Raw genomic sequence first — 24,479 nt, 5'->3', positions numbered from 1 at the left:
TGCCAAAAAAATTACAATGTTTGTTATCAATGATGAAAACCAATGATAGCTATAACTGGCGCCTTAAGGTTAGCTTCCTTCAAAATGTTGTTTTAATGCAGTATATGGCACATATCGTCTGTGTACACAAACAATTCTTATCGAATATAGGTTGACACCACTGTTAATACACATATCATAGCTTTTTCATGACGTTTTACCTTTATTTAAATGAAAACAATAGCTTAACTCGAAAGTGAGAAATGTGTTTATTATTTTGGCCATAGCTGTGCTTACCTTCTTTACAATACCATCATTTTAAGATATATGTTTTATATGGACTTAGATAAATTTACTTTATTTATATTATAAACTTAGACCAGAAGCACCTTTTGGAACGGGTTCTTCAAAATATAATAATCATCAACTTATTTTTTATCAAAAAGCGCGTGATGCCATAAGGTCAGCCACCGCCATTAGTCAGAAATTATTGACTATGCTTTCATCTAACTTTCAGGAAAAAAAAACAAAAACTAATTTCAAAAGCCTTCAGTCTGCGTGTGTAAAATTTTGGTTCAATGCCATTGTTTTCATTTTAAAATTTAAAATTTGTTTCAAGTTTATAAAATAACGATGTGAACACATACCCATACATACACAGGTATATACATGCCTATGTATAGGTAAAATAAAATGAGAAAGGAAAAATAAGTGGGAAAGAAATAAAAGTTTATTAAGGTTGCTTAAAAGAAGACCTTTCTTGGTTTTTTTTTCTTATATTGAGACTAATTTCTTTCATTTTTAACGCAGCATTCGGTTAAATGTCAAAGGGAAACAGGAAAACATTTTGGATTCATTTTTGATACCTTCTTTTCTTATTTTAAATAATAGAAATTATCTTAGAAGAAAAAAGTTTTTGGGTATTTACAAACTTCGGAAAAATCTAGTCATGCATCAGGAAACAAAATAGTTTTCAATGTCATTTCGAACAGCTCGCTATTTGGGCCTATTTAATAATGTGGCTGGAAAGGTCTTGAAGATATACAAAATTCGGGAAAAATACATATAAGTACATTTTACCAAAGGAAAACAAACATCTAACCCTTAAATTTTAAGAATTTGTTAGGTAGTTAATTGTCTCCTTAAAGAAAACATACAATCTATCTATAACACCTTAGGCCGATGTCTTTACATGGATGTTTTTGAATTTTGAAGTGTAGATATATACACTTAGTTCAAAAAGTCTCCGAACAGCAGCCTAATTTTAGTGTTTTTTTTGAAAAAAATACAAGGAGTTAATGTAAAAACGAAAGTGGTGCAAAGAAAAAAACTTAGTTTCCACGTCTACCCTTTTACCAAATTTTAAAAAAATTTGATCATAATTTTCAAAATACTTGTTTAATAAATAATTTATAATAAATATTTTATCTCAGAATCAACAAAAAAAATCTGCTAAACGGAGACTTTTTGGACTATCAGGCCTATTCCGCTATTCATCGGGGGGAATTTTACTTGAATTTTCACTAGTCATTGGTCAGGTTCAGACGACATAAGGGACTTGAAAGTTAGGCAAGTTTCTAATGTCTGATTGGCCAGCTGCCAAAAAATTACCTTCCAATTAAGGCAACTTTAAAAAAAAGTTGACTGGAAAGAAAAATCTCCCTTACTATTAAGTCAAGTCTACTTTTATCAAAATAACAGTTAGTTGAAAAACTAACTAGTTGCCTTGGTGAAAATGTTCATTCAGAGAATGCAGTTGACTGCAAATGAAGTCCCTAATGTTGTCTGAACCTGTCCATTAGTCTGGTATTCATTCAAAGTGAATTTGTGTATGTCGGTAACGTCGGTAATACTGCGCGGTATTCTTCTATTTACGTGAAAGCATTCATTCTATACAATTCAGATCCGCATATATAATGCAGCGGATTTTTCATTTGATGTCTGGTTTGTTAATTTTTGTATTCAAAATGTAAGTGGAAACTAATTTATTGCTAAATTTAGAATATTTTTTTTTTATAAATAGAACAATATTAACATTTTTAGGGGAAGGAAGACACTTTTTAACATTTCTCCGAAGCTCTCTGTTTGAGGATTCTCTTATTCCTCTGCTTACAATTGGAATAAAAAGTCAAATACTGCCCATTTTCAAAAATTACACAAATTATTGTGTTCAGGTGGATTGATTAAACTTAATTTTTGTATGAATCAAAACAATTTATCCAACATTCCCAAGATTTTTACATGAACAGCTGTTTATTTAAATGTCAAATTGGTTTGGGATAATGTAGTTCACCCGATGGATAGCAGAATGCAAAGGCAGTGTGAAAGGGCTTAAAACGGAATACGGCTGTATGTGTATATGAACTAAAATGTACTTACAACTAATAACAAATAGAATAAACTATATTAACTTCAAATTCCTGTAATCCGATATTATACTTAAAGTGACGAATTAACCTTCGCATTTGCGTTAAAGAATTTATGCAAACATACGTCGTTGATTGTTTGAAACTTAAAATTTACTGGAGTGATTTTACGACTTTCAATAATTATTATTATGTACATAATATTTAACTTGTTATTATTTTTGAAACGAATATCAGGTGTGTTTACACAAATAATAATAATTTTTATGACATAGGATCATTGTATAAACCTACCGCGTCACTTAAATTCTTAGTGTTTAATTTGAATACAAATACTTTAGCTAAAATTATTAATAATATTTACTAAGTTTTTTATGCTTCTTGATGTTTAAATGGCAAACATCGCGCTTTTGCGTCACTTTTTTTTTAATATTGCGAAAGTATAATTTTGTTTAAAAGAATATGATTACTAAATTAAAAGTTAAGTATTTACTTCTTTCTATTATGCTATCTTAAATTTAAACCAGGTTAGTCTGATTAAGAGCATTTTCATTAAAAATGTATTGCAATTCTTGTTCATGAGTTAAAAATTATAATGATGTGCTTTTACATTTTTTTAGTAAAATTTTAGACAAATGTCTGTTATAGTAGGTTTGTCAATAATTGCTTTGACAACATTAATTTCTTTCCGGTTTATTGAAAAATCAAATAAGATTGGAGTTCTATTTGATCTAGTTAACATGTAATGTAGTATTTTGTGTCATATCCCTTATTGGGTGGTGTAAATAAGAACTAGGAAAAATAAAATAAATTCGGTGGCGCAACAGTCCGTTGAGAACTAGGGCCTAGTGACTTACAACTCTCAACCATTCCTGTGTTTTTCATGACAAGATTTATTCTTGGAGAATTTGTCAATTCTTCGCAAGAGGCAGTACCCGTGCAAGGACTTTTAGATGGTATAGGCAGGGATCGAACCCAAGACCTCTGGCATGATAGTCCAACGCACTAACCATCATGCCACGTGTACTACTACTAGTAAGAACTAGTACGACGAGTATTTACTTATAATTAAAGTGCAACAAGTATTTAAACTCCAAGTAAACCGATGTGAATAAAGTGTCGAGTTTACTTGCGACCGTGTACTCGTTAACCTGAGGGTATACTAGCAACTATTTACTCCCGAGACAACTGAAATCACAAAAAAGGCAAGTAAATACTTGTAGCGCCACACAGACTACGCATCATTTCCTGTTGTTACATGTTCTGTTTTCTGCTTTTTGCACCAATTACAGTCGGAATGCGAAATTTTGAAGCCCAATCTGCCTTGGCCATGATCCATATCTTCAATACTTCGTGGAAATTTAATCCAATCTTCAGACTTCGACACTATTTTATCCAATACACTTGAAAATGTTCTGCTGACGGTACATCTTTCAACACCCATGTCGTTGGCAAACCCACTTTGGAATCCTGGATTACTAACGTATCTCAGAAAAATGTCCATCTTTTACCGTGAAGTTAATCCTGCACCCCTTGCATCAGTGTTTGCATCAAGAAAGTGCGAAGTGAGAAAATCTACGTTTTTGTTCTCAAACCTTAATAGTCCCTTAGATAGATCAGGACTTTTATCACGCCGGTCTCTATAACGTTTAACATCAAGCAGGTTCATAAATGCACTAGCAGGTTCGTGTACTAGTACGACTGCAAGTCTAGGTTGCTACAGAAGTATTTACTTGCGTTTATTCACACGTTTTTTTCACTTCAATTCTGGCGTTTACTTGTTTTTTTTTTTGATATGTTTAAGTATTTACTTGTCCTACTCGTTTTTATTCACACCACCCATTGGTTTTTAGTGTTTTGTGTCACATCTTGTCTTTTTCGTGAGTAAGTCCAATTGGTAAGGATTGTACAAGTTTTAGCAGAAATGTTTCCAACTTTTTTAATACCTGTCTCGTTTATATCACTTCTTTAGTTCAATTATCCGTTTAATATCGGGTGACTTGGTGAAGTTTCCAAAAATCTAGGACAATTATAACGCACACATATCCGAGTATTATAAGCTTTATGCTTTGGGTCATAGTCTCTAAGGTATAATACTACCCTTATTATGTAGACACGGTGTGAGCACTAAGAAAGGGAGAGAGGGGTTGAAGGGAGATGTCGGTGCACATTGGTTTTGAATTCCTGAATATTGCAATAGCTGGGAAAGACAGAGTGTGGCAAGGCATTCCACATTCACATAGTACGGCTAAGGAACGAATCTCTGTACTTGACAGTACAACCGAAGTTGGACTCGAGGGTGTATTGATGAGCATTCCTAGAAGGGCGAGTATTACGGTTGAATTGTTTAAGGGGAAGAATGCAACTGGCTATTTCTCGTTCTAGCGAAGTACATGATCTTATTATGGTAATATCACCAATCAATCTAAATGCTCTATGTTCAATACTGTCCCAGAGGCTTAAGTAAGTTGCAGGAGAACCAGCCCAGATATGGGAGTTATTCTTAAGCTTTGGACGTATATAAGTCTTGTAGATAACAGTCAGATCAGAGGGGGAGAAAAACTTCTTGCATCGCCTTAGAAAACCCAAACACCTTGCGGCATTTTTGGCGACATCGCGAATGTGATCGTTCCACAAGAGGTGGTTGGTGACAGACATACCGAGAATATCGGTACCTTGCGGCATTTTACATCGCGAATGTGATCGTTCCACAAGAGGTGGTTGGTGACAGACATACCGAGAATATCGAGGTGTTCACTCTCATTAATCCAAGTGCCACCCATGGATAGTGGCAATGGGGTATATCTCGCTCTAACGATACAATACAGAATTGGGTTTTCCAAGCATTAAATTAAATGTTTAGGTCGGAATTTAACGAGTTTATCATATTTTGTCGTTGCAGTTCCACATCCGAAAAAGAGTGTGAATCTTAAAACCAATATGAAAAGCAAAGAGTACTACCGTTAGCAAAACAATGTATTGGATTATAAGTTGCATGACAGGAGATCATTAATAAAAATGAGAAAGAGTGTTGGAGATAGAACAGAGCCCTGGGCACACCAGCATTTATTTTGTGGTTTTCAGACTTGAATCCATCAAATACAACTTGTATTGAACGATTCGAAAGGTAATTACTAATCCAATGAAGGAGTTTTGATGCACAATAAAAAAATATTTAAAAAAGCATCAAAAATCATTTTATACTTTTTTAATTATGTTTATTCCCTAAATTCTATTTCAAAACTTGAACATCGAACGTTTATTTTATATTATTTTATTTTTAAGATATTTTAGTTTAAAGGCAAATATTTCAATTGTCAAATTTAAGATCAGGATTGAAATTCAAAAGTGAAGATTTAAAAATAAGACTCTTTTTGAAAAAAAACTTCAAACACTAGATTATATTTAGATATGTATATGTATTGTTTACATTTTTTTTTATTTTCGCTTAACAAATAACATTGTTTGAGGAACATTTATATTCTTTAAAGTATTTCAGAACATTATGTATACATTGATACGATTTCCACAAAAGATCGGTTTTCTCACTGTATTTATATAAAAATTCAATCTCCTGGTAAAGAAGATTGTTCTACAATTATTGCAATATTATTCTGCCGATATAGAAATTTTAATTCACGAATTTTTGACTGAATTCATGAATAAACCATTTTTAATAATTCATATCTCAAAATGGAATTCGATGAGGGAAAACGTTTCTCTAGAATTATAATACCATCGGCAGTATTATTTTTCTGAACTTCAATCATTTTAGCATAAACTAAATATATTATTTTTTCGTTATCGTCAACATCAAATCTCGATGAAATATTTTGGATCGAAATTGATATGAGTTTTGCTAATTTTGGTCACAGTTTCAGTAAGCATAGCTTTTATGTTCCTTTATTTGTCCTTAATGACTGAAATAAAAACACGCTTCAGCTTCGGCTTCGTCTGCGTTACGTCGGGCCTGCTTCGAGGTTGCTTTGAATGGCACTCTAATACGACATTTCTGAAATGGCACTTCTGTCATTAGCAGCTGTTATTTTATATGAAAAAATTAAATTTATCGCGGAAGAAGCTTACACATTCTATAATAACCAATGGATATCCCTCCAAAAGCAAATGTATTTTGTTATTTTACTTTTTTAAAGCTGTTGAGCTGTCAGACAAAGCTTTTGTTTGGAGTCACATTACGTACAACATTGCGTTATTTCCTTAAGATTGTCAAATGGAACCTGAGGTCGAAGCTTCATTGTGAAAGAATGCATTGTATTTCTATGGATGAACTCGTAAAACTCGTGTGTGTGTTTCAGCCATTACAGCCTTGCCTCTACAAGGAGTCGGTTTTGTATTTTATATTTGTGTTTAATTACGGGCATCCCCGTCGAGAGGGTGGGGGAAATGGCGGGAAACCCCCCGGGCCCCCGCGATTTTATAGGGACCCGTAAAATTGAAAGCAATGAGTGTTTTTTTTTTTAATATACTCTATATTCATCATCAACATTTATCTATTCCCACTTATTTTTGGGTCCCGAACATTTAAAGTCATTCATGTTTTCGCAATTGGGCCCCTGTTTGCATGTTATCTACCAATCCATTAGTCACTTAAGCTTGCGGATGTGGGCAACTGATTATTATTGGCTTACATTTTTGGTAATATTTAGTGACAAATTTGGCAATTCTTAACTATTGAAAGAAAGTTGTAATAAATTGTATCGCTTTTCTTATTTAATTTAAGGAAAATTTCAAATTTATTTTATTTTGAAAATTTGAAATGTCAAAATAAGGGGCCCGGAAACTTAAAACAAAACACATTTATTTATTATGGTTCCTGTTTTATTAAAGTTTCTTTTCTTCTATTTTTGTTTCTGTTGAAAACAAAATTTTTGATTCGGTTTCGGTGGTTTTCGTAACATTATTAAATTCATATTTTCAATTAGTTGTTTACTGAAGATTTGAAGGATATCAAATCACTTCAAAGTGTGTATATTAAACTAGCCATATATAATATGCAGCGGAACGTTGTCCTGCCACAATCACATTTTTTGGTGTTGTTCAAAAGTTTTTCAACTTGTTTAGTAGCAGTGCCCTACGATGGTAAATTCTTAAGAAAAATGTGCCCGGATTCTTTCACAAACTTTCCGATACAAGATGGGCAGCTAAAATTGAGGCAGTGAAACCATTTGCAAATCATCTGAAAACCATAGAATATCATTAGAAACCTTAAGTGATATTAATTTAACTGCTAAAGCTCGAAGAAATGTAAATGGTGTTTTAAAATACATATATGCACACATTTAAATGCGTCCTGATGTCTTAGATTTGGTATAAGGTTCTTAGAGCTATAAATGAAAGAAGTATCATTCTTCAAGCCAACAACATGACTATTGACTTTGAAATTCGAAATCTCGACAACTTGATCTCCGATTTGAACATTATTCGAAGCGGATGGGATCAAATTTTATTTGATTATTAAGAAAATCGAGGTGCCATAGAGCAAATTAAAACAGACGAAGAAATGAATTTCAAGAGAAACACCTTTAACGTCATAGTTAATTCTATTATATCTGGAATTTCTCGTCGGTTCAATAAGATGAAAAATTCATTTTTATGGCAGTTTCAAAGTATGAACGAAATCGGAATTAAAAAATTCGCTACAAAGTTAGCAAAAGTATAACTCGCATTTGTCCCAAGAGTTGAAAGAAGAAATAATTTATCTGAAACACATTTATCGAGCCAATTTTGAAGCAGAACTTGCGCCGTTGAGTTTCCTATTTATTCTCAGAACTTGGAGAGGATTTTCACCAACATTTGTGTTGTTCTCCGTGCGTTTTCAACCATACATGTATCGTAAGTTAGTACCGAACGTTCATTTAGCGTCCTTACCAGAACAAACAATTTTCATCGTTCGTGCTCATCACAAGAACACGTTTCCGGTTTCATGATTAACAATTTTTTCGGTTCACTTTGGAAATAAAAAATTATTATTTCGGCTTATTCCAACCAATTTCATGCTATTTGTAATTTAAATTAGATCGTACCTCAATAAGCAGGCATGAACTTTAAAATGGTAAATATGGGGGGGGGCGTCCTGGGCCCGGAATTCCTCTCGACGGCCCTGATTACGAGTATATCTGCATTTTATATAATACTTTTCAGAAGATTATATTTGGGTGCGTCAAAATGCGCTTTCTTAATATAAGAAAAGGCCTTTTTCTAATAAATGACAAAATTTGTAAATAGCATTCACAATAGCGAACAGTTTACTTCGAATCTTTTAAACACATCCGGTTTTAAACTGAAAGTACGCAAAAAAACATACAATTTGAAATGAAGTTTAATTGAGAGTAAAAACGAGTTTTTTTGGAATTCGTAAAGATATCTTAAGGCACGTATCACAGCCCTTCTAAATAATAGAATATATATGCATCCAAATTTGTTTTAATTGTTTTTATTTACAATATATATGCAAGATATAGCAAAAGAACTTCTTTGCTTATGTACAAAAAGAAAACTTGCTGAAAAGCTATGAGGAACTCAATTATTGTTGAATAGTTAGTTACCAATTCTCGGTCAAAAACATAGTTTTGCAAGGGTAGTTAAAAGCCTTCAATTAATATCAATAACTGAACAAAATTTAAACCTTCTGCTTCTGAGTATTCTATTTTTAAGAGGAACTCTCCAAAATCCGTATCCGCATAGATAGTTAAAAACCTTCGATTAATATCAATAGTTGAACAAAATTTAAACCTTCTGCTTTTAAGTATTCTATTTCTAAAAGAAACTCTCTAAAATCCGTTTTTATAATAGAAAATAATAAGTATTTTGGTTTTTCTTTTTAACTTTTGACAAAACAAAGAAGCTCTTAGCTGTTTTAACTTTAAACAAACTGAGTAAGTTATAATATAGGTAAACCTCTACGGACATCTATTATTCATTTACACGATATATGCATGTTTTTACATATGTTTTACTGTGATTTATTCAACAAATAAATGTTTGGCTTTGGTGGAAGATAAAAAGTTATGTTAATTTACCTCAAGGGCAAAAAAACTTGTATTTTAATTCATCAACACTTTAACCTTGGCAAGTGGCAACATTTATGAAAATACATATATATATTGAACTTTCTTTTTAAAATCACAAATGTATTTTCTCCAGCAAACATCTTTTATTTATAACTTCGTTTTCCTTAAATTATATACACACTTTGATAATTTATTTAATTGTCTTTAACTTCTATACTCACATAAGTTGCACTTGGTGGTCTACATTATTTTAACTATTAGACGAATTAAAAACAGACCTTTCGTCCTTGCGTCGATCGTTAAATTGCGATTCTAAAACTTATCCACTTTTTAAACAAAACACAAGATTATAGATTCATTGTACTTTTAAAAATAACCGAATATATTAACATACTATAATTTTATTTTTAACTTTTCAAATATTTTGAAGCGCAATCAGCACGAGTAAGTCTCATTCTCATATCAAGAACCAAATAATACTAGTTGCAGATATTCACAATAAAAAAGAACTATGTACCTATTTAAAGTCTCGCATGGACTTCAGAGGATTTGTTTACATAATCTCTAGCACCTAATTGCTATAAGAAGGGTCTGTTGATCAGTTTTATTGCCTTTCCAACTGTTGAACCATGTTGCGTTCAATAGAAAGGATGTTCTTTCTTATGAACAATATCCATTTCTCTAAACCATCATTGCCTTATGTTGAGCTATGTACATATGTATCTGTTCGAATTTACATATCATAGAGCGATGGATCAGTTATCGATGCGATGGTTTATTGTCCTTTTTGGATCTATGGTTTTTTTTTTGCTTAATGTATTCGTTGGACGCATAGAAAGGATTTAATTGCACTGTCCTTGATTTTATGCTTGGGTATGCCATTAGTTTTTTTTATGGGTTCCCAATGAATAACCTTGAAAACATTAGAAATTTATTCACTGGCTATAGGAAGTGAACCAATGTATAGTTTGTTCATTCTAATACTAAACAGCAAGAACTTCATGTTTTGGTATTATTCTCCTTAAAAAAAAGAAAGTTTTATATCTTAAATTTCAAAATTGATTTATTGACTGTATAATTTGATTGTACATAAACTGATCTTTCCATGTATGTAAATGTGTATACATAACACTTGTACTTCTATATGTATAAACTCCTACTTTTGTTCTTAAGATTGGTAATAGTTTGTGTTCGTTAAGCAAAAATTCTATTTATAATGGAATATCTCGGTTAGGTAATAGGTACAACAATGCCCAGCTCCAATTATTTTTTTTTGAAACATAGAAAATTCTTCCTAATCCTTTAAGATCCATTGTGACACCCTGAAGTTGTTAAACTTTCTTAACTTCCATAAAAGAAAAAGAAATTTTAAAAACCTATGGATTGTCTTGTTCTAGTATTTAAGAGTCTTTGCTAAAGCCTAATAGGCCGTTTTCTGGAATGTCTTTGAGTTGTTCAGGATTATAGAAGAAGTGTCTACATAAGAGTGCTGGAAAGTGGCATAAGAAGTGGACATGTTTAAAACTTGGGGAAAGTATACAATAGTTGACCTTGTTAAATCTCTTTTTTTTTTTGCTAATAGTTTTGGAGCTCTTCAAACGTCGAATTATGTTCAAAGTTTAGTTGAAAAAATCAAATTATGTTTGCGGCTTAACGTACGCATTAAAAAAATACGATTTTTTAAAAAAGTTTGGATGTAAGTAAAAACGATTTTTGGTTTTCTGGAGCATAGCCGAAATGTCGTTTTTCTTTTCTTTTAAAACTAAGCTAAAGTGTATCATTTAATTCCTCTTTCCACCGCCTAAAGTTAAACTCGAACTTTGAGGTTATGGATTTTAACTAATTTTAAATTATACAAAATATTGTTTACAACATTCAGACAAATGTTGAGAAAAATCGCGATGACAGTTTTTTTTTACAAAAAATAAAAAACCCAAACAAAAATTAACAAAAGTTGGTAAAATTGTTTTTCGACTCAAACATCTTTTTAAAAATTAAAAATATTGGCTTCAATCTTCTTTTATCTCACAGAAAATATTGTTTTCGACAACCAGTTATTTTTTTATAAAAATTCAACAGTCCGTTTTTTCATACAAAAATAAAATCTACAAGAACTTGTACTCAAATTTGATGAAAATTGATGTTCGGTTCTCGATATCTTGTGAAAAATAGAAGATATTGACTTCAAATTAATTTCATTCAACCAATTTGTATTTGTTTGTAAAAAAATAAAAACTTTTAAGAAATGCTTTCGACTCAAAATTTCGTTTGAAAATAGATTTTGAAATAAAACTACTCCATTATATGAAAAATATTATTGGTAGTTTTGATATTTTTGAGAATAATTCAACCGACAACTTTTTTAAAACAACACGAAAAGCTACACACTTTTAAACAAGACAAATCGACAGACGGGATCCCAGCCTCATTTCCTCCAAATGTAAATACATAGTATTTTAAGTTCGGTCATTGGCAAAAATTGAATTGGCTAAGACTTTAACAATATGTTGTTAACAATATTTTGTGTGTCAAAGCTATTTTCAACTATTTACTCAGCTTAAAAGATGATTTACCTACTTTTAAACAATGGTAAAATCGTACTGTCTTTTAACAATTTGCTAAAGTCAAATCACGGAATCGTAACTTTAACTTTTAACAAATTTGAACAATAATTCTTATAAGAGCAGTGGTTGGAATAGTCCAGTACAGTTGGGTTGGGAATTCCAATTAATAGGTACGTTTGTATGGACACTTTTCTTCATTTAATAAAATGCAATTTACTAGTTAGCAATGGTTTAATATTTTGGATCAATTTGGTAACTAGTAAATTATTAAACTTTTATCAATAGGTTGTTTAAAATTTTCCGCCAAGGTATTTCTTTGTTCTCTTATAATTGGGTCGCAACCTATGACTTTCTTTTTCAATATTTGTTTCCGAAATTTTTATTCGTTGAAAACTGATTTTTATATAAAAAAATTGGATTGTTCTAGAACTACTCTTTTACTTTAACAACAAAATTAAGCATGTAAAAAAATAATTTCGAAGTCATTTATTTATTCATTAACTATCGAGAATCCAACATCTTTTTTTACCAATTTTGTGTAGAACGTGTTTGCATTTTTTTTTTGACAGTTGAATTTTTATTAAAAATTTACTGCATGTTGAAAACAATATTTTGTATTAAATCAAATTAGTTTTTGACAAGATAATCAAACTGAAAATTAATGTTTGTTTTTGAAGGTTTTTAATTTTTGTAAAAAACCGTGTCTTCGATTTTTCTAACATATTACCATATGTCGAAAACGTTGCTTTTGCTCCATACAATTTTTATTAGGTAATATCATTTTTTGTTCATAAAATATGTGCTAAATATTTTTTTGATTAATAAAAAACGTTACTTATTAACTTCCCATAGGAAGTTATTGTAATGGGCCCGATTTGTTGAATTGAAAATTTTGACGTTTCTCGACGTTTCAAGGTCCCTAGAGTCGAAATAAAAGAATTTAATTTATTGAAATATTGGGTTTAAAGCACTGCTATCTTTAAAAAAATATTGTTGTCAACATTCAGTCAAATTTTGAGGAAAATCGTTTTTTTACAAAATATAATAACCAAAAAAAAAACAATTCTAAAACTAGGTAAAAATTTACTTACAACTCAAAAAGCTTTCAAGAATTAAAAATATTGTCTTCAAACTCTTTTTATTTCACAGAAAATATTGTTTCTGATATTCAGTAGTTTTTTTTTATAAAAATCCCAGTCTGTTTTTTCATACAAAATTAAAATCTACAAAAAATAGTCGGCAAATTTGGTAAAAATTGATGTTCGGTTCTTAATATCTCTTAAATTAATTTCATTCATCCAATTTGTAAAAATTTAAGAAATGCTACTTAAATTGGTAAAAATTTGTTTTCGACTAAAAATCTATTTAACAAAAATAGATTTTCAAACTAAACTATTTCTTTATATGAAAAATATTGTTGGTAATTTTAAAATTTGTAAGAATAATTGAACTAACAATTTTTTTAACCCACCCTACAAACTTTTAAGCACGACAAATCGACAGACGGGATGGGAAGTTATCAGTGTGGGTCGCATCCCAGCCCCCTTTTTTCAATTATATTAGTTTAATAAAAAAATACCTATATAATATTAAATTTAATTGAAGTCGCTAACTTTATTTTTTGTGGGATATTTATGGTGAGCCAAAATGTGTCTTACTTTTTTTTGTATTTCTATATTTAAAAAAAGAAACACTTAATTTTTTGAAAGTCTTTGTTGTATCTTTCTGTGTATTTATCTTTATAACAAAATGTATTTGGAGTTTATTATTGGTTCTTGAGATATGAACCGAATACCGAACGAACATCTCTCTAAAAGTTTTTGATTTCGATTCTAGGGACCCTGAAACGTCGAGAAATGTCAAAGTTTCAATTTGACAAATCGGACCGATTACGATAACTTCCTATTCTTTTAATTATATTCAGTAAATAGATATTTGTATGTCATTTATTTACAATAAAATTTCGATTCCAGATATTTTTGCTAATGACATTTTACAAATACTACTTTACATGTAAACCTCTATCAACCTCATTGAGTTTACGTGTGAACTAAGTGAAATGTTGCGAAAGGTTCAAGTCTCCCGCGCTTCCCCTGTTTTATATCTACATATGTATATACACACATAGCTATGCTATTTATGAAATTTCGAAACCTAAACTGGAAATTTAGGCAATCATCAACACGTTTTTTTAGCTTAATTTTACTTCTACAATTTTCCTAGTGATTTAATGTTTTATAGTCTAGAAAGTAAATATGTAGGTACATACACAATATAAGAACCTACCTTATAAAGATATTTGTTATTAACTAAAAAGAACAAACAAGAATAGTTTTAAATGAAGCGTATCTATAAAACATTTAATAAAGATTAATAAAAAAGTTAGCTCTGTTAGGCTTTTAATTCTTTATTTCTTATTTTTTTTTTAATTTCACCTTGTAAAAATGTGTGTTAAAATTGTAGTACCTACCTCCATTATCTATTAGGTCAAATACGCTCAATTTACATAGTCAGGCAGGTACCAAGTTTTTATCAATTTGTATTCATACCTTCAGATTATTTTTTATTAACTAAGTACCTTGAAATTAAAAAAAAAAGTGCCCTTCCCCTCCCGAAATTTGTTTAAAATTCCTTAATCAAAAAGCAAACAATAAAAGCTCACGTAAAATTTAACATTACAACTAACATTTTTTAAAGTGTACCTACATAGCTGTAAATAACAATAAAAGTATAACAAAACTAGGTAGTTATTGCAACTTACTTTTTTTGCTACCCAGGTACCTATGCTATAAATGCCTAACTCTGAAACTTTTATAAACCAAACGCAAACCAGAAAACTTATTACAAAATTTTGAATCAATTCTCTCTCGCTCTTTTGCCAGTAGCTGCCATTGCCACACACAAAACTTCGGAGAAATGCACTGTAATAAATTTAAGAACCACATTTCCACATTTAAACACCAACTTTTTATTCACTCCGACTCCAATACTCCATCCATCCATCCATCCATTGTGGTGCAAAAAAAACTTTCATCTAAATTTCAACCATAATCCTATACCTATCTATCTACCTACATACGACGACGTTATGTACCTAACCTACTACATAAGGCAGGGGTACTATTCAGTCGAAGCTATAAAAGTTGTTATTACTACATTTCGCTGTACTGCTTGCTGTAGTGTGCCAGTGCCAGAGCAGAGCCCAGAGTTGAGAATACCACTGCCACTGAGACTAAATGTGAATGTTTTTCGTCCCAAACCCAAAGTCCCAATTCCCAAATTTATGCTTTCAGCAAAACTTAACAAATAATAAAACTAACCTCTCTCATTCAGCTATGTGAATGTATAAAAATTTTATCCGTAAAAACACTACAGACTACACCATAATTCATGCTCCAAAGTATCTATATTGATAGAGTTCGAGATCGTTTATTTTCTTTGTTGATCAACGTAGGCACTATTTTCGCGTTCTATATACATACAGAGATACAGAAATACAAGATACAACACTGGCAAGGCACTTTGTGAAAGTTGATCTGGTTAGCCAATACTCTTTTTTTTCTTTTTTTTTTGTTAAGGTACTTGGGTTTTGATTTTTCGTTGATTCCGTTGAAAAAGGGAGTGATCGTAGCACAAAGTTTTTTTAATTAAACAAAATCCTTGTTTTGTTTTAAATAAACAATAATAAAACAAAATTTAAATGTATGTATGGATACACTGGGATTAGTATATTTATTTTTTTGTTGAAAAAGTCACTCAATAATTGCACACAACACAATCAAGAATCAAATCCAATACGAAACGAAATACGAATTAAAAACCAGGCAGACTGCGCATGCATCTTTCAGATACCATTACCAACTGGTTTCACTTTTGTCTTTGTCGCTGTGTACACACTTTGAGGTTGAATTGAAATTTGAAAGGCGCGAGCGATCGTGACTCTGAACATACAAAATGTGAAGATACAAAACTGAAGCTTAAAGCACAAGGCTTTTGTATCTTTACTTTATTTTAATATTGCATTTGAAACATTAGCACATGTTTTTAGAAAGAAATGTTTGTATTCTTTTAAGAATTTGAACGCTTTAAAAAATTAACTTCATTAAATAATAAACATGAGCTTTCGAAATTAAAAAATTATTTTAAATTTCAAATTAAATTATGTATATGCTTTACATGAAATGTATTAAATTTTTGGACTTAATTTCATATTAACTTTTATTTATAAAAAATACATTATTATTTATTCTTATTTTTGTGTTTTCTTTGAAATGGACATTTAAACAGCTCCAACAAGAAATATGGAGTATTTTGAAGAAAAATAATTTTAAAAAATTGCAGTTTTTGCAGAAAGCAAACAGTTCAAAAGATCGAGAGCGACACTCGCTTACACTGGTCGATGAGGTTTTGTTTCTGGTATAATCAAATTGACTTTTTTCAATCGATCTATCATGTAAGTTTTTTGATATAAAACTTTAAAGATGCGAACAAAAAACACATCTAACTTTTGCCAATAACGATTTGTGATGGTTTTCCAAATCTGTAAACCCTTTTTTCAATATTTAGTTCAAATATTTATAATATTTCATAAAATCTTAGAAAAATCTTCTAAGATTCTTAGATTTAAGCTCTCTTACAGAATTCTAAAAGAAACGCTTAACCATTTGTGCTAAGACGGGTTTCAACAGGAAATGGTGAACCGGTATAAGAGTAACTTTTGTTCTTGCAACGAATCGGTTGTCTAAACAATTGAATTAGATCAAGCTTTTGAAATGTATTAAAAATATTTTTAAAAAAAATGTTGACAAAAAAAGTATTTTTAAAACTCGAGCAAAAAATAAAATCAAAGTTCGGATTTGAAATCAGCACTAAAAATTAATTAAAAACATATTATTTAAAAGTTCTAAAATTATATAATTATAAAATTATAAATTTTCTCAAAATTTTACATACAGTCAAATAAAGACTTAATAACTTATGATTTTCAAATGGTAGACATGTGCATTCAAAAGTCCACAGGTTTTTCTCAAAACCCACCTCTGTCTATCAACTCCTACTCTCACCTCCCCGTGGTGAACATCGGGTGCCTAGTACCTCAATTGGAGATTGGGTTCCAACCCCAGTGGAAAGTTGTATGGGGCAGCAAACGAGAAAGGGGGGAGAGGTGTTTCCACTAAGGCAACTCTCCTTATCCAGACGGCAGCGGAGGAATTCCCTAGATGGAATCAACGGTGGCGTCTACAGGTATGATAAGGTTGAACTACTTAGTAAACACCATATAGGGCTTCTTTGACTTATTCGGAGCCCAGTCCTATAAGGAGCGGTTTTATCCGGCTCCTCATCCTTGGAGTTATACTTAGGATCTGGGCTTCCAGGTTGGGTGTTGTGCCGATCGGGGTGACTTCGTTTTCACGTAAAAGCCTCATAGTTGCGAAGCAACAGCAAGCCTCGGATGCAGACGGATTTACTGTTGACAACATACCCAAACGAATTAAGGACAACTAACTTCGGATATGCACGTGGAATGTTAGGTCCCTTAACAGACCACGTGCGACCGAAGAATTAGCGGAGGCCCTAGACTGCTATAAAGCAGACATCACGGCCAGGAAGAACAGTCTGGACGACAACACTTCCGACAACGGATTCAGGATGTACTCGTACGAACTTTCCGAGGATCTAACATGGACTCGGACCACTATTTCGTTGTAGCCAAGGTTGCACTTCGGATTTCAGGGAGGCGCTTCGAGAAGGTACAACGTCGAACGGCTACAACATTGCCAAGATGCAATCAGAGAAGCAGCCTCTGATATGCTGGGTTTCAAACAGCCTCCAACAAGGAACCCCTGGTTTGATGAGGAATTTCGGCAGGCAAATGCAGCCAAACAACAAGCAGGTACATAAACCTAGAATCGAAGGCTACAAAGACGAAAGTGGAAACATCATAGTGGAACCGCAGTCAATGCACCAACTTATCTGTAAGAAATGGTCGGAAGAAAGCATGCCCGATGAATGGAACCTCAGTATTGTTTACCCGATCCTAAAAACAGATGACCCTCTAAGCTTCATCAACTATAGAGGAATCAATCTACTTAACATCGCTTACAAAATCTTCTCTGCCGTAATATGCGAACGTCTAAAACCATCGTCAACAACCTGATAGGTCCTTATCAGTGTGTTTTTAGACCAGGAAAGTCCACAGTGGATCAAATATTCACAGTACAGATCCTGGAAAAAAAACCCACGAAAACCAAATCGACACCCACCATCTTTTCATTGATTTCAAAGGTGCATATGGCAGCATCTACAGGGGCGAGCTGTACAGAGCCCAGTTTTGGCATCCCTGGCAAACTCGTCCGTTTGTGCAGGATGACCATGGAGAATTCACGCTGCTTCATAAAGGTTGGAAACAACTTAACAGAACCTTTCGATGTCAAAAAAGTTTTAAGACAAGGTAATGCGCTGTCATGCGATTTTTTTAACATCGTACTTGAAAGAATAGTGCAGAGCTCAACGTCAAAACTAGAGGCACTATCTTTTAAAAGTCTGTCCAATTACTAGCATACGCTGATGACATTGACATAATCGGAAGAACTCAGCGTGATGTCAATGGGGTTTTTGTGAGTATGGAGGCAGAGGCGGCAAAAATGGGTTTAACGGTAAATGAGGGCAAAACAAAGTACATGCTGTAGTCAAGAAAGTACATACAACACCGACATCTTGGTCAAAACGTCACCATCGACAGACGTAACTTTGAGGTAGTCAAGGACTTCGTCTACCTAGGCTCCGCTGTAAACGCAGAAAACAACACCTGCGCTGAGATCAAACTCAGAATAGCTCCTTGGGTCGGTTCGAGAGAAAAGTTCTTCGTGTGATCTACGGTACCGTATGCATTGAAGGGGAGTCGAGGAGAAGATGGAACGACGAGCTGTACGGGCTGTACAGCGACGTAGACTTAGCCAGAAGGGTAAAAATCCAACGACTAAGATGGCTGGGTCACGTAGAGCACATGGAAACCAATGCCCCGGCCCGGAAAGTCTTCGAATACACACCCACAGGACAGTGCAGTAGAGGAAGACCGCGGATCAGGTGGCGCGCACAAGTGGAAAGTGACCTCACCCAACTTGGAGCGCGAAACTGGAGACATCTTGCTAGGAAACGAGCTAGAAAATGGTCTTACTTTAGATACCTGCAGAAATGTTTGAATAGGGCTCTTGTTTTAATTACGCGAATAAAATGCCTTACTTTTTTTTAATATCTAAATTTTGTACTTGTTACAAAATTTTCAGAACCTTGTCTAACAATTATTGTAATTGTTTGCTTTGTAAATATTTGTAAATTTTAATTTGATGTCAAATACTCATCTTCAAAACTTTAATGTTCTGCATTCTTTCTTTTAAATAAGACTAAAAAATAGATCAACAGTGAAATAAGATATAGTGAGCTTTAAATTTGTTTATTCCTTCATTTTGTTGTTTTAGATATTTTTTAAAAATTGATCTCGCACTCCAAGGTGAGACCCTTGTTTTACTGGACTTATGGTTAACATCACCAATAACTTTTTTCTTGAAAAAAAAAATTGAATTTATAAAGGCCTTTCAAATTCCAAATCCATTCACGTAATATTGTCTGTAAAATATTTATGAAACAGAGCAACCCTTTGAAGCTACCCAAGATCTCACCCTTGCAAAAGCTGTAATTTATGAAAAATAAATAAATACCTTTTACAACAGATTTTTTTAAATATTTTATTTGCGACGCGTTTCGGAAATGTTTCTCCATCGGGCGGAATACACGCTATAAGCTTGTTTCTATTAAACCACATAGACACTGCTACTAGTTAACATTTTTACAACTTTTTTTTACACAACTTTTTGTTCAGCAGTTTTAATCCACTGATTTTGGTAGATGAAGTGCACTAAAGTTTAAAAAGGCCATATACATGTTAAGTCTACATTATCCATGCATGATGTTTTGTTAAAAGTCTGTAAAACGATACTTTTTTTAAATAATTTTTAACCAATTTTCATGTTTTGTTAGGTTATGTATTCAAACTCTTCATAAAAAACACGATGAAAACAAAAGTGGCACTATACAAAGCTTTTTCAAAAATCCATTTTTTTTCCTTAAACCCTTAATTTATGTTTGTAATCTTAAAATGACATATAACAAAAAGATACTAATACTATATTTTGGTAAAGTAATAAGACAATTGAAGTAAGTCCAAATCTTTAATCGTCCATATTCGAAAACTAGGCTTTTTGTTTAGTGGCACTTTTGTTTTCAACGTGCGAAAAGTAAACGTTTTGAAACACCTTATTTTAAAATTAAAGTGTAAATAAAGCTTAAAATATAAGGAATGTGTATGATATAAGTATAAAGTTTTGATTAATTAATGCTCGTAATTCATGGCGTGCTTGATTTTAGTAAAATAATTTTTAAACAAATCTCTTAGCTAACCCTGCAGCTACCTGAGTGGATAATCTGCAGCTACCTGAATGGATAATACACAGCGAGTACACTAGTTATACTAAAAATAGTTTGTGCCTAAAGTATGTGGTGAGCTGTGGATTACTCTCTTTTGTAGCCATTGGTGTAGAGTTTAAGTTTCTCAAAATCTTCCCTGGCGAAATTTCGTAGTTTTTGACCTTTAAGAAGCGAACTTTTTCATACAAATACAGACAATAGTAAAACTGAAGGTAATGTCATCAGTGATACAGTTTAATGGATTAGGAGTTGCAGACAAGAGATCATTTATGAATTCAAGCCAGAAAGTTGGATTCAAAACGGTTTACTAATAAAGACAACCATCATCAGCAAAGCCTTGTTAACCTTAAAAGGACAACATATTTTAACTACCAGTAGTACCCGTGGCATGATGGTAAGTGTATTGGACTGTCATGCCAGAGGTCTTGGGTTCGAACCCTGCCTACGCCATCTAAAATTTGTTCACGGGTACTGCCTCTTGCGAGGAATTTACAAATTCTCCAAGAGTAATTCTTGTCCTGAAAAGTGCTTTCTCAAATAAGCCGTTCGGATTTGGCTTAAAACTGTAGGTCTCCTCCATCCCTGACAATAGTACTCGCAAACTGGAATGGTTGAGAGTTGTAAGTCACTAGGCCCTTGTTCTCAACGGACTGTTGTGCCACCCAATTTGTAATATTTTGATTACATTCAATTATTTTTTCCAAAAAGTACAAAAGGAATAATTAAAAAAGCTAAAAATTGATGACTTAAAATAAATCTTGGAGTCGAAGCCACCTAGGATCAAAATACAAATTTTTACAAATTGATAATTTTTGCAAAAAGTGATTTGTGACATTTTTTAAATAAATAAGTTATTCCAGTTTCCAATTTTGAAAGCCGTTCATAACGACCTAAAAATACCAAAGTCTACTTATTGAATCATTGCAAAATAAATCTATAAACAAAAATAAGTGAAGTTTTCAATGATATCTATAAACGACTTGTTAAAATAATTCCAATGATTCGTTTCAATGATGCAAACCAATAATAGCTATAACTGTGTCCTTATAAGTTTATTTTGTTATTCATTTAAAAAACCACAAAAATGTTTGTTAAACAATAAATTACTTCATACAATTACGATACAAATGCCTTGCCATTGTTTTCGATTCTGATTTCAAGTCGAGGATCAAATTTGTCTTTTTTTTTCAAAATCATAATTCCGCTTTGAAAACTAAAAACGACCACCATAAAGAACCTATTAAAGAACGTGCCCGCCCTATTATATTTTTCGAAACCTGGAACGCATCACGTCACTTTTTCCATTGAAAGATGCGAGTCGGCTCCGGCTGTCATTCGGTTCAAATTGTAAAACATCTGAAAACAAAATTATTGTTTTTAATTTGTTTTGATTTTGTTGAATAGAACATACATAAAATATCTTCATCAAGTTTAGATGAAGATAATAATAATTAGATAATTCAAATCAAGGGGATTATCGCAATATTAAGCAATATAAAATGTGATATAGAAATTAATTTCATTTAAGTTTAATGTGTGCAATACACATGCGTTGCAAATACCATGGTCAAATTTTTTACTATCCTACTATACTAACCACTTACCAACCCCATTCCTTGAAATGTATTCGCCATCAACCCTTATTCAACAAAAAAATTAATAGCTGCAAAGAAAAACGTACAACGCGTTGGATGGAAGGAATATGGTAAAGTATTTTAATATGAATAAAAAAGTTTAAAATGTTAACAAGACAAACGTTTCTTATGTTATAGTTCAAATCGACATTCTTTGGAATAGTTTCGGTGTTTGTGGTTTGCAATTTTTTATGGACACTTCATTTCCTGAATTCGAGAAACTATTTTCACAACAAAAGCCCCAACATATCTTTGATAGCACCAAAGAATTTAGACGATAGAATAACAAATGAAATAGTTGTTCCTAAAAAAAGCAAAGTATCCGTCTTTTATCCGTACAATTTGGCTTTTAGTGGCATTAATTCAGAAATTGGAAGATGGGACAATCAAAGGTTGTACAAAATATTCGACTTTGCTCTGGTGGGAGACAGATTTGCAAAGCTATCCGCCAGCAGCATAGTGTGTTTGGCCACTCAAAGCTCCATAGAAAGGTTGTATTCAATTGTCCAAGTCAGCAAGCATTGGATGGGTCCCATTTCCCTGGCTGTTTTTGTTTCCGATAATGAGGAGTTTTCTATTTTACAAAACTATGTTACGTACTTGAGACTATGCTTTGATTTCATCAATGACAACATTAGTTTTCACGTTCTTGTTCCGCAATCAACAAGTCCACTAAATACATCCCAAAAGCATTTCGCGTACACCACAAGCTTTGACTGTCACTCACCAAAGGTCACTTTAAGCAAAATGTTAAAATCTAGAAGCGTTGAAAGTTTAAAATGGAGATTAAGAAACGTCTATCCGCAGAATCATTTGCGAAACCTGGCAAGGAAAGGTTGCCAAACAAAGTATGTTTTTTTAACCGATGTGGATATTGTGCCCAGTGAAGATATTTTCACACACTTGAGTGTGTTTCTGAGAGAAACAAATTGTAGGAAAATGTGCGCTTTTGTTATTCCAACTTATGAAATTGATAGTCGAGCCAAATTTCCAGCTGACAAAGTTGAACTTCTCCGGCTGGTAAAGAAAAATCTGGCCAGGCCATTCCATGAGAATGTGTTTATTTACAATCAATATGCTACAAATTTTTCGAGGTAAATATTTAAATTTCTGACTTATCTTTCAACAGTTTCAACGATTTTTTTCATTGCAGATGGCAGAAGGATTCAAGATCTGATCTGGCTACTTTTATAAGTCACAACGTAACAAACTTTGAGTTTTTGTACGAACCGTTCTATGTAGCGCAAGATGATTCTCCGGCTCACGATGAACGATTCTTGGGATACGGATTTACCCGCAATTCTCAGGTATAGTTATATAAAAATGACACTACATTTTTTTGGTTGACATCCATTTATCGAATTTTAAAAAATTTGTAAATTTAGCTTTTTTGTCCAATTCAAACATTCGTTCTTTATTTTATTTTGTAATCAACCAAGAGCTTTCCACTCGATTTTTTTTATGGTTGGTCAGTTGTAATGCATAATTTTTGGTCTCGTGGTTCCGTGCCCGTGTATCACATTTGGTATTGCGAATACAAATTGTTTTTACATTAACTATTTTGAGCACTTTGTATATAATTGTCCAAAAGTTCAGTCGGTATTAAATTGTTCAATTTTATGATTTATGAAACTTAATAGTCTCGTCATAGTTTAGTTCTGTTCCAATCCAAAGACTAAAGACAAACCTATTTTTTAATTTCAAAGGCTCTCAAAAGTCAAGATTCTACATGAATCAATACTTATTTCAACTGTATTTAATCTCGGCAAAAATAGAAAATGTCTATGAAATATTTAAGGGTTTTTATTCTATTTTTTTTTTCAGGTTTACGAAATGTTTATAGCGGGTTATACGTTCCATGTCTTATCCCCGGTATTCACATGTCACTGGGGCTTACAAATGAAGAAAATGAAACCCGCTTGGAGAGAAAAGCAGAACAATATTAACAGAAAAAGATTCGAATCGTTTAAAAAAGAAATTCTAGCTCGCTACGGAAAGGACAACAGCTCACCTCTAACTCAAAAATCTAAATTAAAAAGTTGTACAAGAAAATGAAAATAAGTAAATATTAGAAACAAAAAGTATGTACCTCTTTTATTTAAATAATTAGTCTAATCTAGTCTTACTTTAAGAATAAATTAATTTTAATGACAAAGAAAAAAACAAGAAGGGATTTTGAAAAGCATGAAATTTGTGACAAAAATTGAAGACTTATTTTTAAGCTACAATAAATATTTATCTGGTTTGCTCATTTATTTATTTACATACAAACTTTTGCATTCAATTAATTGTGGGGATTTGATAAAAATAAAGATAAGTGCTGTTTTTATTTTAAATGAGTAATGTTTTAAATGTTATTACAAGTCGGAGTTTGTTGTATTCTTATGAGTATTTGTTTTCACTTTCAGAAGAATTTGTTGA

At 32.1% G+C, this 24,479-nt stretch overlaps 2 protein-coding genes across 2 annotated transcripts in view; one reads left to right on the top strand and one right to left on the bottom strand.

The window, feature by feature from the left end:
* The window catches only part of LOC129951326 (transcription factor Ken), a 30,188-nt gene extending 14,375 nt beyond the window's left edge, over positions 1–15,813 (bottom strand). The window contains exon 1 of the mRNA XM_056063421.1: positions 15,261–15,813. Within this exon, the coding sequence (XP_055919396.1) occupies positions 15,261–15,269 (9 nt within the window). The 5' untranslated portion in view covers positions 15,270–15,813. The remainder of the gene's footprint in view (positions 1–15,260) is intronic.
* A 5,917-nt stretch (positions 15,814–21,730) lies between these two features.
* LOC129952177 (beta-1,4-glucuronyltransferase 1) lies at positions 21,731–24,394 on the top strand. The gene is made up of 4 exons (XM_056064635.1): positions 21,731–22,129; positions 22,197–23,152; positions 23,212–23,365; positions 23,883–24,394. Exons 1-4 carry the CDS (start codon positions 22,127–22,129, stop codon positions 24,111–24,113), a joined length of 1,344 nt encoding a protein of 447 aa, XP_055920610.1. The 5' UTR covers positions 21,731–22,126; the 3' UTR covers positions 24,114–24,394.
* Positions 24,395–24,479: the final 85 nt, after the last annotated feature.

This window comes from Eupeodes corollae, chromosome 3, assembly GCF_945859685.1.
Source record: "Eupeodes corollae chromosome 3, idEupCoro1.1, whole genome shotgun sequence".
Taxonomy (NCBI): Eukaryota; Metazoa; Arthropoda; class Insecta; order Diptera; family Syrphidae; genus Eupeodes; species Eupeodes corollae.
The sequence above is the reverse complement of the archived record's forward strand: the minus strand, read 5'-3'. Positions and strand labels throughout refer to the sequence as shown.